This window comes from Pseudorasbora parva, chromosome 15, assembly GCF_024679245.1.
Source record: "Pseudorasbora parva isolate DD20220531a chromosome 15, ASM2467924v1, whole genome shotgun sequence".
Lineage (NCBI taxonomy): Eukaryota > Metazoa > Chordata > Actinopteri > Cypriniformes > Gobionidae > Pseudorasbora > Pseudorasbora parva.
Genome location: NC_090186.1, coordinates 4,934,547 through 4,950,557, shown reverse-complemented (window position 1 = coordinate 4,950,557; position 16,011 = coordinate 4,934,547). Strand labels below are relative to the sequence as shown.

At 36.8% G+C, this 16,011-nt stretch overlaps 1 protein-coding gene across 5 annotated transcripts in view; it reads left to right on the top strand.

Moving 5' to 3' along the window:
* The window catches only part of syne1a (spectrin repeat containing, nuclear envelope 1a), a 202,090-nt gene that overhangs the window by 174,087 nt on the left and 11,992 nt on the right, over positions 1-16,011 (top strand). For 4 of the 5 annotated variants that reach the window (XM_067416809.1, XM_067416807.1, XM_067416808.1 and 1 more), the window contains 10 exons: positions 3,422-3,584; positions 6,041-6,228; positions 7,487-7,637; positions 9,573-9,755; positions 9,904-10,041; positions 11,250-11,441; positions 12,538-12,835; positions 12,956-13,024; positions 15,604-15,707; positions 15,810-15,936. In XM_067416809.1, coding sequence (XP_067272910.1) covers positions 3,422-3,584; positions 6,041-6,228; positions 7,487-7,637; positions 9,573-9,755; positions 9,904-10,041; positions 11,250-11,441; positions 12,538-12,835; positions 12,956-13,024; positions 15,604-15,707; positions 15,810-15,936 — 1,613 coding nt within the window. The remainder of the gene's footprint in view (positions 1-3,421; positions 3,585-6,040; positions 6,229-7,486; positions 7,638-9,572; positions 9,756-9,903; positions 10,042-11,249; positions 11,442-12,537; positions 12,836-12,955; positions 13,025-15,603; positions 15,708-15,809; positions 15,937-16,011) is intronic. The other variant, XM_067416806.1, reaches the window with a different exon arrangement.

Genomic DNA, 16,011 nt, shown 5'->3' with positions numbered 1-16,011 from the left:
GGATTTCTCTGTATTTAAACATTTTTGGAAACGTTTAGGATAATGTTAGTACACAGGTCAACAAAATATATTACATTGTTCTAGTGGTTTTTGGATATTTTCATCTAAACATTTACATACTGTGCCTTTAGAAAAACTTTTTTTTATGGTTTCTACCATTTAGCACTTACTTTTTAGTTTTTGTTTATATATATATAAGGACACACACACACACACACACACACACACACACACACACACACACACACACACACACACACATTCCAGTCCTCTGATCAGCACATGCTAATGAGTGTCATCTTATTTTAGCCACAGCAGTATTTGTCACTCTCAGCTGCTCATGTCTGCACTTGAGAGCAGTACACACACACACACACACACACACACACACACACACACACACACTCAGATACCCCACACACTAACCAGGGCAGTAAAGAAAGCCTGGGCGAAAGAGAAGGTGAATTTTTTAAAGGGTGGTAGTTTTTCTTTCTTCTGGAACACTTGATTGGGATTAGGCTCAATGGTGCTGGAGATGGGCACTGATGACATGGCGGGATGCCATGGAGAGGACTCAGGTCTGCCAGAGTGTGACTGCGACATTAACAGGCAGGAAAAGATTTATTCGCTTATCATTTGCATATTTCATATTCTCCTATTTCAGTGCAGTGCTGGAAGTTGTATTTGGTATTTTCTGTCGTACTTTGACATGTCTAATGCCGAAGTGTAAATTAGTTTTATTAGTTATGTGGGTGAAATACCTGGTTTGAGATGTTTAAATTAAACTAAATATGTGATTGTTCAATTGTACACCTCAGTTTATTAAATGAAGTAAACGCTTTACAATGCTGCACTGACCTTCCTTTGGTGACCTTCCTTTGGTGCTTGTTTCAGTGTGTATGTGTTTGAGGAATGTAGCTTAAATCACAGTCACACTGAACCGTTGACACACCAGGGTTACATGAGGGCTTTATCTCACCAGGTCAAACTCTGTCTGTGCTTTTGCTAACTGCCTACAGCAAACACCAAAGTTTCGATCAAAGTTAGCTGAAGTTGAAACATGTCCGCTCTGCATCAGTGCTCTTTGCTTTATATCTAACCTGAGATGAGACATCTTTCTGAGATATAAATCTGTAATGGTGGCACAGCTGAAACATGCGATGCTGGTATGCGTGAGTGTGACAGTAGCTCTGCACTGAGCATGTGATTCAGGAATTATTGGAAACTCAAACACTGTTGGATTGTATTTGCAGTACAGCTTGACCTTGACAAGTGACGAAAGTAAATAAACCTTTTTTATTGAAATCGTACAATGTAATGCAAATGTTGTGTTTAAGAATGTGTAAACTATATCCTTATATTTACAATAAAAATGTTGCTTGAGAATTCCTGTTGTAAGCGGTATCACTGTATAAGCATTATTTTCAGTTGTGATAAAAGTAGAAATTAACAATTTAGATTTTTTCATGATAATTGCCATATAAAGTATTTAAATATGCATTAATAATAATAATAATAATAATAATAATGCTAATAAATAATCATAATCCACAATTACAATACTAATACAAATGACTTATTCTTTGAAACTAGGGGTGGGCAATATGACCAAAATCTTCCATTTAATTACGAAATAAATTATGTCCAATAACTGATATTCAGATTAAATTTGACAGCAATAAATAAAGTAAGTATCCAACTGCTATAATATGAACTAAATACGCATTATTAATAGTACTTGTAAATAATCATAAAATAATTTATTTTAATTTTATTTAAATGTATATTGACATTATATTGACAAACTGTGTTGTTGTCTTTGTTTTGGTCAAACTGTTAAACTTAAAACGCTATATAATACTATAAAAGTATTGCAAATCAAAATATGATTATTAAGAAAAACATTTATGAAAATGAATTGTGTACACACCCCCATATTCACTTATTCTTTGAAAGCAGGGATGGGCGATAGGACCAAAATCTTAAATCACGATAGGGGTCATTTTATTTCACGATAATGATATGTATCATAATATAGTTATTTTTGCTATAAATAAGGTTTTTGTGATATCAAAAAAATGTTAAGTTATCACCATTTTCAATATAATTTAAAAAACAAATACTAGCTTAAAAAACTCAAGCTCACTGAAGACAAGTTAACTGTGATAAAGAAAGAGCAAAGAAAGCAAACTAGAACAGAACAAAGACACAAATGAAATAGACTGAAAAACTTCAGTTGAAATTTTACATAAAGTAATCATATGTATAAAAACAATGCATAGTCTTTACTGTGTGCATTAAATCTACATTTATTCTAAATAAAGTTACAAAGGTGATTCAGTCAAGAGCAGTGAGAGATTTTTCTGTTCGATCAGCATTAATAATGACAGCGGGGAAATTTGGACGCTGTCATTTTAAGAGCGACTGCACGGATGCAATACACTCATGCATTTTCTCTCTCAACTGTTAACATTCCCTTAAGACATTGAATGACTCTTTGACACAGGTGTGTGTATTTACCCATTTAAACCGAATAAGGCGGCAAAAAGCTCTCAGTTCAGTTCTTGCGTCTCTCACACAGCGCCGAGAAACTCTCTCAGAGAGCGATCATATATGGAAATGAGTATTTCGCTGTTAATTGTGCTTTAAATGTCACCTGTTTTTAAACCGTAATGCTTAAAGGGATAGTTCACCCAAAAATGAAAATGTGATGTTTATCTGCTTACCCCCAGTGCATCCAAGATGTAGGTGTGTTTGTTTATTCAGTCGAACACAAATTAAGATTTTTAACTCAACCGTTGCTGTGCCAGTCATATAATGCATGTGTAATTCTATGAGAATAAAAAAAAGGGTTTAATTTGAAGTTGTTTGTGCAAGTTTTTTTTTTAATTCATAGAATTACACCCCATTGACATGCATTATATGACTGGCACAGCAACATTTGAAGTTAAAAATCTTCAATTGTGTTCGACTGAAGAAACAAACACACCTACATCTTGGATCCCCAGGGGTAAGCGGATACACATCATATTTTCAATTTCGGATGTACTATCCCTTTAAATACGCATACAAGCTTTTGTGACTGAGCAGCACAGCAACGCCACATGAATGTAAACGCGAAAGTTCAAAATCTCTACCGGTTGACAAATTTCTACCAGTTAATTGTGCGTACTGTTATATCGCCCACCCCTGTTTGAAAGGGATCTTTTTTTTGAGAGAGAGAGAGAGAGAGAGAGAGAGAGAGAGAGAGAGAGAGAGAGAGAGAGAGACACGATCTCAAGTTACCTGGCTAAGCTGCACAGTCTGTGTTCATATAGCTTTAATTATAGTATAGCTTGTAGTGTCATATCCATGTTTTCTGTTTGTGATTATACTTGAATCAGAATCTGATGTTAGTACAATCTGTCTCTGGGGTGTGTAGGGTGAAGAAGTTGAGGGAGACACTGGTGGCCATGCAGCAGCTGGATAAAAACATGAGCAGTCTGCGCTCCTGGCTGGCTCACGTCGAGACTGAACTTTCACGGCCCATCGTCTACGAGACCTGCGACTCACACGAGATCCAGAGAAAACTCAACCAGCAGCAGGTAACACGCTCAGAAATGACATTCATTCAGACAGTCACATAACACTCTGTCAATGTAGTAAGTCATGTAAACGTCCCTGAGATATACAAACTGACCCAGTTACTGTTTTAGCATCATCATGTGTCCTTACTTTACCCAGCAACAGCGAGCACACATCATCCACGCTCTGCATTACAGACAAATTATCATATGATTGTAAAAAGGCATGGTTTCTTTATTGTTTTTGGCCTGATGATGCAACAATATGAAACATTATTTGTGGAGAAGTGCATGACTGCAAGCTCCTCTGTCAAATAATGTCAATGTCAAATCTATTTCTAGAGCACAGTTTAAAACAGATTAGTTTGATCAAAGTGCTTTACATACATTTCATTCAACACCAACAATCAAAACAACAAGAGAATATATAAATTTCTCTAATTCATTAAAAGCTAAAGAAAACAAGTTTTTAGTTTAGATTTAAAATCAGAAAGTGGAAGGCATGTTCTCACTCCCAACTCGTCACATATTAACGCTTGGCCAGGACCCCTCGTCATCACTTTTTAACACACATGGTACCTCTTTAGTGCCATTTTCCGATGTGCAGGGTGCTCCTTTAATTTTGGTTGTTTGCCCAATGCATCAGATAAAGGCGCATTTAATTCTTTGCGTTCTACTAAAAGTAGACATGATTTAATGAATATTTATAGGCTACTTTTATATTTTGGATCAACTAACACTCCTACCCTAAACCTACCCCCTTCTAAACAATATAAAACACGTAACAGGCAAATAAAAGTACAGTCACAGGTATTTATTGCAAAAACCAACCAAAAACCGTATAAAAGTATTAACTCGTGTTGCATTCCAAGTCTTCTGAAATTATACGATATCTTTATGTGAAGAACAGAGTTAAAGCTACACTGTGTAACTTTTTTAGTTTACTCTTAGCTAAAACACTTAGTTCTTTCAAAAATATATATGTGCTCATTAATGTATATTTACTTCTGTCAAGTAATAAAGTATTCTCGTAAGTTTATAATATGCCATTGAAAATCCATACGGGTGAGGGGTTCGAATGCCGGCCGCCATGTTGCTCCTCCATCTTGAAAGTACATTAGCCAAAGAGGGACATACCCATAAATTCAAGCTTCGCCTTTCGCGTTTAACACTCGATGGCACCGTGTCGAATGTGAAGAGGGGGATTGCCATGTTAATCTTGGACTAAATCGGCCACCGTAGGAGTTAAAATGAAATCAGAATTGAGAGGAACAGAAACTATTATTCACTGGATGGTCATATACCTTTACACCGCTAGATGGGGGAAAATATCACACAGTCGAGCTTTAATGTTTTTTTTTTTTATTGCGTAAATGAGGATCCTGTCGCTCAAAGAATGCACACACACTTAGTCAAAACTCATTCAAAAGATACACACGACTCTTTAGTATGACGCGATCATTCACGAGACACACAAGAGCCAATGACATTTTACAATCAAAGCTGATGTAAAGATGCAATTGGTCATGAGACATACAAGAGCCAATGCAATTTCACTATCAAAGCTGGTGTAACATTTCCTTAGGCGGCAATTTTTGAATGTGTGCATGATCTTCGGCGGATGGAGACGCTGATCGCTTTTGGGGGTCTCCTTCACACAAATCAATCGTTTGGCATCGGAACACTTTGTCATATTTGTACTTTTTAAATAAATAGTGGCTGCAGTCGTATCTGCCTGTTATTTTCCTGTGTTTTAAATCATACAATACTCAAATGGGTAGGTTTAGGGATGGGGTTGGGTTAAATGTTTTGGATTCAAGTTTAAAAAATTTAATGATATCCAAAGTTTTAGATCAGTTGAACAAGCCAATAGAGGTTTAAGGCAATTTAAATGATAGGACACACTGATAGGACAAAATCAATAGGAGAGCTACTTTTACCACAAAGTATTAAAAGTTACATCCAGTCATAAAAAGCATGTCTGCTTATCAGTCTGTCATCCCTGGTCATACAATATGCAATGCGATACATACAAAGGTAGATAGATAGAGGGTATGCATAATATATTTGTAATGTAAACTTTCTTTTTAACCTTAAGTAATTTTTTTCTATATTAGATTTATACGCCAAAATGCACTTTATGGCGTGTTATATGCACGTAACCCACACCATCCTACCCAATGGGTTGACAATCTGTGTTATGTTATAGCCCTGCTTGTTTTTAATGTTTTATGAAATATCTGTTTTGACTGCATGATAATTTCACTGTATTATTTACTGCCATGCGATCCACAAGCTTGGCGAGCGACATGAGGCTTGTGAGCAGCGCAATGAGTAACACTGGTTACAATAATATCAATAATTTAAAACTTTAAGCAAAGCAGTCTCTGTACTATGGTATTTCCTAAACTCAAATGAAATAGAAATTATCATAATGTCGGATGTGTTGAGAAGCTCAGTCTGAACTCTCTGTGCAGGAGCTGCAGCGGGACATTGAGAAGCACAGCACCGGAGTGGCTTCAGTGTTGAATTTGTGCGAGGTGTTGCTGCACGACTGTGACGCCTGTGCCACAGACACCGAGTGCGAGTCCATCCAGCAGGCCACACGCGGCCTGGACCGCCGCTGGAGAAACATCTGTGCTGTGGCCATGGAGAGGAGGCTCAAGTAAGTGTTAGGAGACCCAAACATTTGAACAGTAGTATATATTCTAATAAAGACTGCAGTTGAATAAAATGTGATGAAAGTGAACCAAAACAATCCAAATTAATTCTGTAAAGGTAAGAAAGTTGAAAGTAAGCTGTTTAGGATAGTTTAACCATGCCTACTTGCTCATTGTATGCAGGTTAATTCAGAGTTGACGTTAGATTTAAAGGCACAGTATGTAAGCTTGGCCACTAGATGTCGCTTATTCAAAACAAAGGTGTATCTTGATGACGGCGTGAATGAGTGTGGAATCATGGGAGTTGTAGTCTTGACTGGAAAAGGAATCCGATGGACTCGGGCAGAAATCATGTTCATGAATGAGTGAATGTATTAAAGTTTTATTAGCGTTACGGTGGTATGAAGAAGGACGAGCGTGAATCCTTGAGAGTGAATGCTAATGAGAGAGACCTGCGCCAAACACCGTCTCTGAGCTTTTATTCTGCTTATGCTGCAGTCGCCGCTTACGGTCTTTTCATTGTGTGTGTGGGGGAACGCAGTGCTGTTTTACACGCCTAAAACAATCATACTAAACACATTTGCGTGTGTTGAGAATCGTTATAACGTTACTCTGTGTTCGCTCGTCGGCTGCTCTCGATCGATATTAGAATATCATATTAATAAACATTAATATGCATTTTTTTGCATTTTTTGCATGCATTTAATTTGAACATATATTGTATGATGGAGAAAGCTCTCTCTGATTATGGTTAGCCTCTTGATAAAATAGTGTCGTCTCTGGGGTAATAAACGTTACTCGCGGTGAATCAAGAAAACAAGATTCAAACAATAAGACTAAACATGTTGAGCTGGAGAGCAATGATCAGTTTTCTGTTGATAAATGATCCAAACAGTTGCTCGTCTGTCTAATTAAACACACGTCTATATTAAAGCGTCTTTGGTGTTTTCATGGTTTCTACAGAAATTAAGGGTAACGCGGATATGACGTCATTGGCAGGCAAAGCACAGACACGATCCGTAACACTGCTTATAACAGAGGAATTCTCTGGATTTAAATTTTGTTGGAAACATTTGAGATAATCAGGACAACAAAATGTATAACATTGTTCTAGTGGTTTTTGGATATTTTAATCTAATCATCTTACATATTGTGCCTTTAACAGCTGTCTTTAAAAAAAAAAAGGGAGAAAAAAAGTTTAATATTTCCAGGTAAATGTTCAGTGTAGACTCCGTTTGACCTCCACTGTATGTGTTTCTGCAGGATTGAGGAGACATGGAGGTTGTGGCAGAAGTTTCTGGATGATTACTCCCGTTTTGAAGAGTGGCTGAAAGTGTCAGAGAGGACAGCAGCTCTGCCTAACTCCTCTGGAGTGCTGTACACCGTCGCTAAAGAGGAGCTCAAGAAGTTTGAGGTACTCCGAGATCCACAGAGAGGGTCAGTGGGGTTCAGGGACTGAGTCAGAGCAGGGATTCCCAATTCCAGCCCTTACACCTGTCTGCTCTGCACAGTTTGTGTATTGCTCTTATCTAACACATCTGAATCAGATCATTAGCTCTCCATGAACTCGGGTGCGTCCCGATTGACAAGGTCCCTACAAACTGTTCACTGCTCCCCAACCTCTGAGCACGGATATCTGTTGAAGTTAACTTCACTTGATAAAATGCATTTATTTGCATGGATCGCATCACTCTGCGACACAGACAAAGCTATTCACACATATTAGAGTTTAAGCTTTGATGCCATAATATGCTTATGTACGTAATTATTAGGACCATACTTTCATTTAATATACAAGTGTATAATAGATCAATATAAATTAGTGCTGTCAATCATTTTTTCAGTTTATCGCATTAAACATTTTTTTACACTATTAACGCAGCATCCGTTTTTCTCATCCTTTGGCTAGCGTTACATTATATGATCACGCTCTTATTCATGCAAATGCTTTTAAGCCATTTAAGCACCACAAGACAAAAGAGACTTACACACACACACACACACACAACGCTCTGAAAGACATGTACCAGTATCAAGTTTTTCTTTCGCGCTTGAACAAACAGTAACACGCAATTATGACAAAATGCTAATTTGTCGAGTATAAGAGCAGAGTTAAATGAGTTGAATAACATCTTAAATTAAATTAACCTAAAGAGTAATGAGAAAATCAGAAGCGCATGACAGCAGGTCAGATTCATGTCGGCAGATCTTAAAGTGACAGCAGCATAATAAACCAGTGACTGATGTCTGTCATTAATGTTCATCAAAGAACAAAGAGAACAGAGAAAATTGTAGGTTTGATAAGGATTAATCAATATTTAATTTATAATTTATGCCTTTAAGACTATAAGTATATGTTTGATAAGTGTATTTAATTTCTGTATATTTATTATGAAGGCCACAGGTAAATATGACGTTTATTATGGGTTTATGTGATTATTGCTTTAAGGTCACTTACATTAAAAGTTACTTTTTTTAAATCATAATAAGTGTTGAAATTGATATAGCCGTCTATTATTAATGTAAAAAAAAAAAAAAAATCCTCGAGGCACCAGTATTAGTATTATTATTATCAGTGATACTGGCCTAAAAAAGATGCCATTACAACACATATTTCTAATATACTGTCTTTAAATTGTTTCTACATTAATTCGGAGAGTAACTGAAATTATTACAATATAAAAATATACTTTTTATAAATATATTATAATATATAAATACAATTCTAAACACTGTTTTTAATTGCAACTAATTAAAGAAAAGATTAGTGAATGTTTTTTTTTGTTTTTTTTTGTAGATTGACCGCACTAATATAAATATGAATAATTTATAAACTATAAACTTCACTTAATCTAATCTGTCAAATTCAAAAGCCCTAAACGAAATGATAAATGTGTGGTGCGATGTTTAATATGAAAATAGATGTAATTTGGTAATACGTCTTTTTATTTTATTTAACCCGTAATCCTGATAGTTGACTAATAACTGGCGTCTCATGCACTTTACACCTTTTGGACAGCCACATACAAACACAATAAAGAATAAGAGATATCAAGTATCTGCCACCAGCCTGTACTAAGATGAGTTATGTGCTCCTTCACTTTCCAGAGATTGAGTCAGTGGGCTCTCACTGCTGGCATCCAATAGCTATAGTCCAGTCCACTTTAACCTTTAGTCAGTGATGACTTAAACAAATGCTAAAACCATGATTTCATTTTAACAATTCTTCACACAAGGTGTAGCTAGTGAGTTTTGCCAGTGTGTTTGTAAATCTCACACATGTATGTAATGGTGGTATTTGCACGAGACGCTTCCAGCTGGTCTTACACACATTGCTAAAATATCACAGGCATTTCAGAGGCAGGTGCAGGAGTGTCTGACCCAGCTGGAGCTGATCAATAAGCAGTACAGAAGGCTGGCACGCGAGAACCGCACAGACTCGTCCTGCCGGCTACGACAAATGGTGCATGATGGGAACCGACGCTGGGATGTACTACAGAGGAGAGTAGCAGCCATCTTGCGCAGACTTAAGGTGATGAATTATCAATTATACGTAACATACATTACTGCTAAAACAAGATACTTTTTTAATTATTATCTTCTAAACCCAATTGATGTAGAGCCTAAACTACACAGAGGAGCAGATTGGTTTATTGCCTTGTCCTCCTTTTGTCCTGCAGCATTTCATTGGTCAGCGAGAGGAGTTTGAGACGGCCCGGGATGGTATTCTGGTATGGCTGACCGAGATGGATCTGCAGCTCACAAACATCGAGCATTTCTCAGAGTGTGACGTTCAGGCCAAGATCAGACAACTAAAGGTGAGGGCTGTGTGTGTATATACATTTAAAATATTAATTACATGTTAAATATTAATTGCTAATATTTTATACATTGACAATTAACTAACATGCATGATATATATATGTTAGAACTGGACAACTAATACACTGCAAAAAAAAATGTTTCTTACTTAGTATTTTTGTCTTGTTTCTAGTCAAAATGTCTTAAAATTCTTACATTAAGAACATTTACTAGACAAGTAAAAATTATTGTCTTGTTTTGGGAAAAAATAAAAATATTAAGAGAGCTTTTGCTGAAAATAAGCAAAATAATCTGCCAGTGGGGTAAGATAAATAATGTTGTTTTAAGATTATTTTCCTTACCCCACTGGCAGATTATTTTGCTAATTTTAAGCAAAAACTCTTAATTTTGAGATCTTTTTTCCCCAAAACAAGACAATTACTTTTGCTTGGCTAGTAAATACTTATTTTTTTTAAAGAATTTTTAGATTTTTGGACTAAAAACAAGACAAAATACTAAGTAAGAAAATAATTATTTTGCAGTGTAATTCTGGAAAAATGTTTTACTTGTTCTGTAGAACATTTACTTAAAATGTCATTTAAAGTCCATCTGTGGGGAAAATCATTTTTTTTCATTGTTGTTTATATGTCTATGGAGTTTTTAATATGCTCTAAGACAAACCATGTGCAAATTCATTCCTCAGTGTTTTTGCCTCAACTGCCGTGAAACGTGGTTTACAATTGCCAGTGTGTCTGACGTCATAAACTACCTGTAACCGATCACGTCAGCGTGTGGGCGGGCTTTAGCATATCATTAACTATAACGCTCTAGAGCAGGGAGTCTCAAGAGAAGCCATACCGGTATATTTTTCTGCTGATATTAAAAATCTGTTACATTTAGCAATATAGCGGATGAATTATGTATATTATGATGAACTATCTCCACTGACGTTCTGTGATGTTCAAAGTGTTTCCTAAGGATGCTGAGACTGAGATGGCGAACGGGAACATGTTTTGTGTAGCAGCTGTTTGATAAAAGCTAATCATATTAATTACCGTTTCAGAAAGTGATCTGCATAATAAATGAAGCAAGGGTGTAGAGTTACGTTCAAGCTGTTTTAAGGCATGAAGAAAACATTTTTTTATTGGAAAACTTTTAAATATGCTGTTTTGGTGATCAAAGATGAGTCTTAAGGGATCTAATTGTGATCACTTGTGTGCCCCAGGCGTTCCAGCAGGAGATCAGTCTGAACATGGGGAAGATGGAGAGTGTGTTTGGGCAGGGGGAGATGCTGATGGAGAAGAGTGAGCCTCTGGATGCTGCGGTCATAGAGGAAGAGCTGGATGAGCTGCAGAGATACTGCAGGGAGGTGTTTGGTCGGGTGGAGCGCTACTACAGAAAACTCACACGCCTGCCGGTGAGATAAAATCTAATATAGTTTTTAAAGGCCAAATACACACTCAATTATGTGAAAACATATACTGTGGGGAGTATTCATGTAAACACAGTCATGTCTTAAGTGAACATAAACAGTTGGGGTTAATACCAGATGTGGGTCAGTTTATACGATCTGTGCATTCGGTCTTAAAGTGACAGCAGCATAATAAACCTGTTGCTGTCTGGGTCATTAAAGGCACAATATGTAAGATTTTTGAATTTTAAAAATTTTACTTTTTGAATCCAAATTTTAACCAGGACCGTTCAGTGACATCATACCCGCGTTACCCTCGATTTCCGTTGTGTTTTTTTTTTACAGAAACCATGGAAAACCCAAAGCCGCTTTAATATCTGATTTGTTTTATCAGACAGGAGAGCAACTGTTTGGATCATTGATGGACAGAAACTAATGATTGTTCTCCAGCTCAACACAGTTAGTCTTATTGTTTAAATCTGGTGTTTTTGATTTACCGCACAGAGTACCATGTTTTACCGCCTAATATCCATCTCTCACTGCAGTGTGAACAAGTGTCTCATAGTAGTGCCGAGTGAACACATAGAGTAGCATTATAACATAACTCTCAACACACTCAGATGTGTGTGATATGATAAAGCAGCGCTGCGTTCCCACACACACACACACACACGAGCAAAAGAAGCGGAAGCGCTCGTCTGACAGAATAAAAGCTCCTCTGATCTCAAGCCGCGTGTCGCTCGTCTCTCATTAGCAATCGCTCCAGCGTCTCGTTCCGCTCCACCCTGCTTCATACTACAGTAACGCTAATAAATCTGGATTACATTTGCTCATCCGTCAATATGATTTCTGTCGGATGATTTTCCACCGGCTGTAGAGGTGAAGACGACAACTCCCATGATTCCACAAAATCAATGCGTCTTCGAGCTACACCTTTTTGAGTAAGCGACCTCTAGTGGTGTAAATTACATATTGAGCCTTTAATCTTTTATCAAACAAGAAAATCACTCACTGATCTCAACTTTAATATCTTTAATACAGTGAATTTAGTTTTTCCTGAGTAAAGGTGGTTCTCACTTTCGTGCTACCTCTTTGTTCGCAGCTAACTGATGATGAATGTGAAGGCTCAGATCGTGAATTGGAGTCAGGTGACCTCTCAGACCTTCAGTGGGGTGAGGATGGTGCCATGTCCCAGACCTCAAGCAGACCACCTTCAGCTGCCACGGCTCCTGCTCGCACAAACGGCTCTGGACGGGACACCCCTGCCAGCGTAGACTCCATCCCTCTGGAATGGGACCATGACTATGACCTGGACCCCATGGGCCATACCATGTCTGCAGAGCGGGGTCAAAAAGATGATGATGAGGAGTTACTCTCTATGGCCACTGCAGCACTTACAAGTGAGTGAGCTTGACTTGAAGGATGTTCATGAGATAATGCTCCAGCTGAGTGTCCAACACCTTGAACAGGTCTTCTCCATAAACTGTTGGTTTGTCTTGTTGTGTATCTCTTTTCCACAGACGTAGTGATTCCAGAGAGCCCTGAGGCTTATATAAAATTAACAGAAAACACATTGAGGTCCTCCTCTGGTAGGCAATACGTTGTGGCATGCTAAATTAATGCTAACTACACTGCATGCTGAAGCAAATATCATTTTGCATGAACTGCACTATTGCATGATTTTTTTATTTTTTTTTATCGACGTCACACATTCTGAGAGATTCTGTTGCGTTTCCCAAATTTAAAAGCCTTCTCATAGCAAAGGATGCTAAAAGACATTAGATTTGAAGAAAAGGGAGAAACTTAAGTTTTAAATTGCCTCTGAAATAAAACCAAAACAGAGAGAATTTTAAATATAACATTTATACAGGGTGTCCGTGGGGTTTTAAAAAGTATTCAAAAGTGATAAATCAAAATTGTCAATTTTAAGGCCATTAAAAGTGTTAAATGTGGCCTCAGAGGTATTATTTTTTTCCAAATTAGGTATTATTTTTTCAGACTATCAGGTGTCCTATTCTGATTGAAATTCTATCTGCGTTCGCGTTAGTTCGTTTAGATATGGGCTTTAGCATATCTGGGCACATAATCAAAGATCTTTCGTCTCCGTCTCAATGTTTGATGCTGTCGTCATATTCAGCGGTCGTTCAGCATCATCTCAGAACTGCGCGCTTAACAGAAGGGGCTGGCTTACGTTTTATTTTAGACTTGCTTCAAGGCATATCTTCAACGACTGTCCTCATAAGAGCAATCTTAAATGATTTATATAAAGTCTAAAATGAACAAAAAGAGTTGTGAGAGAATGAGGCGCGATCCATAGACAGTGAGATCCTCGTGTCTGTCTGCTCTTAAAGGGACAGCAGCCAATAAAGCTTCCTGTCAGTAAAGTTAAAGAACAAAGGGAACAGAGAAAATGACTCGCTGCTCTTGACTAAATAACTTTTGTAGCTTTAATAAGCATTATCTATTTAATTTATAGTTTATGCAGTGCAGACTGCATATAACTTTGATAACTTTATTAAATTTCTGTATATTTCCTAACTGTTAAGACAGGAACGGCAGGAGTAAACATGACATTTATTATGGGTTTATGTTGATTTTTTATTTAAGTAAACTTAAAACAATGCTGTTATATTTTTGAAGCCTAATAATAAATGTAAAAAAAAAAAATCAGTAGTTGTATTAATATCAGTAATACTGGCCTTCATTCATAAAAAGATGCCATTTAAACAAGTATTTAAAATATACTGTCTTTATGTTGTTTCTACATTAATTTGATTAACTATGAAATTATATTAAATTGAAAACTTTATATTAAAAACGAAAACATTATATTAAAAACGTACAAAAACATTTCTTTTTTATTGCAATTAATCACAGAAAAAATGTGTGATTAATCTAGTTTAAGTTTTTAATCGATTGACAGCACTAGTTTTTAGTATTTTGTTAAATTCAACAACTTATCACAGTTATAGAAATGTAATATTTGGCTCAGGTTTTGTTGGAAAAAAAACACTAAATAATTTAATTGCTGAATTACCAATTATTAATTGAAATTAAATGTGTATGCAGTAATGCTTCTCCTTAACCAACCTTTGTGAATGTTGAGATCTATTTTACTGTCTGAATGATAACTTATAACAGAATTCTTCCTGGTGTCGTTCTTTTTTGTATGTTATATGTGTCAAAATCTGTGTAAATAATAGAAAGGTTGCTGATTAACACTTGCAATTCAGTGTCATGATGGTTTTAAAAATATTCTGAGGGTAGTAAAAAGTAGTAAATTTAACTTAAGGATTGCAGTATATACCCTGTTATATTTTAATGATTTAAATTCATTAGACATGCTTTTCAAATGTTAAAATGTAATGTCCATTCAAATGGAATCCAGAAAACGGAAAGAAGAAAAAAAATTAATACGGTCCTAAACATGTCATTTTTGTTAAACTTTGAATGATTTGTTAAAGTTTCATGATTTCAATTAATTAGACATGCTTTTTCAGTTGCTAAAATGTAAAAATGGAGTCACAAAAAATGTAAATGAAAAAAAAAAACCTAATTTAGGACAAAATAAACCTGATTTCATAAGGCCGCTGCAAATACTGACAAGACAGACAGATGCAGAAACATGCTGCAAATACTCAATACGCACGTATGACAGGGTGTTGAAATGAACAAAACCTCACCTTCAGGTCATCGCCAGCACCTCTGATGAATACACATCGAACAACCTGCGATCCCAGTCAGGTTCAACACTTTTGGGGTCTCCTTGAAACATTGTGGTCTGTGCTATTTGCAGCGTGTGTCTGTATTTTGTTGCGTTGTGAGTATTTGCAGGACATGTGTTGTTAAACTGATGAAGATGTTTTCTTAATTGTCAGGTATTTTTTCTTCTATCTATCTGCATGTGTTTTCTCTCTCGGCCACTATTGTTGGAACCACATGCATGAATCAGTTTCACAAATGCCCATTCCTCCCAGCATGTAACAGTCAACATTGATATTTTATTTTTATTTTTCACTGCTATAACTAAAGATATCTTAAATACAGAGCCATTAAGTTCTCTGTATATTATTCACATTCCATATTCTGCGATTAACACAAATAAAACTTACAAAACTGGTAATGTGGTCATGTGACATCTCTTGTATTAACACATAAACTCCTGCAGGTGAAGCGGTTCGATTATTAGACAACATGCTGGACAGCAGCCGTTACAGCCTCCAGCAGACAGATGGCGCTGTGGGTGGCCACGACACCTCTTACATTGGCTATGTAAGTACAGACTGGATGTGCTGCTCGGTCAGTTTCGTCTGTAATGGCCAGTGAATGATGCAAAGTTAATAAACGCTTGATTTGTTACTTTGCTCTGCACAGATGCGGCTCATGGATGATTGTCATGGCAGTCTGGAAGCGGTCCGGAGGGTTGAGGGGGAGCTGGAGGAGGAAGAAGACAATCTTTCAGGCCTGAGCAACCCTGATAACACTGAGACCCACAGCACAGGTGAGTCCAGCAGAGACACTGAGCTAGCTGAGTACACTTTTATGTTAAAAGGGGTGGTTCTGTGGGCTTTTTTCT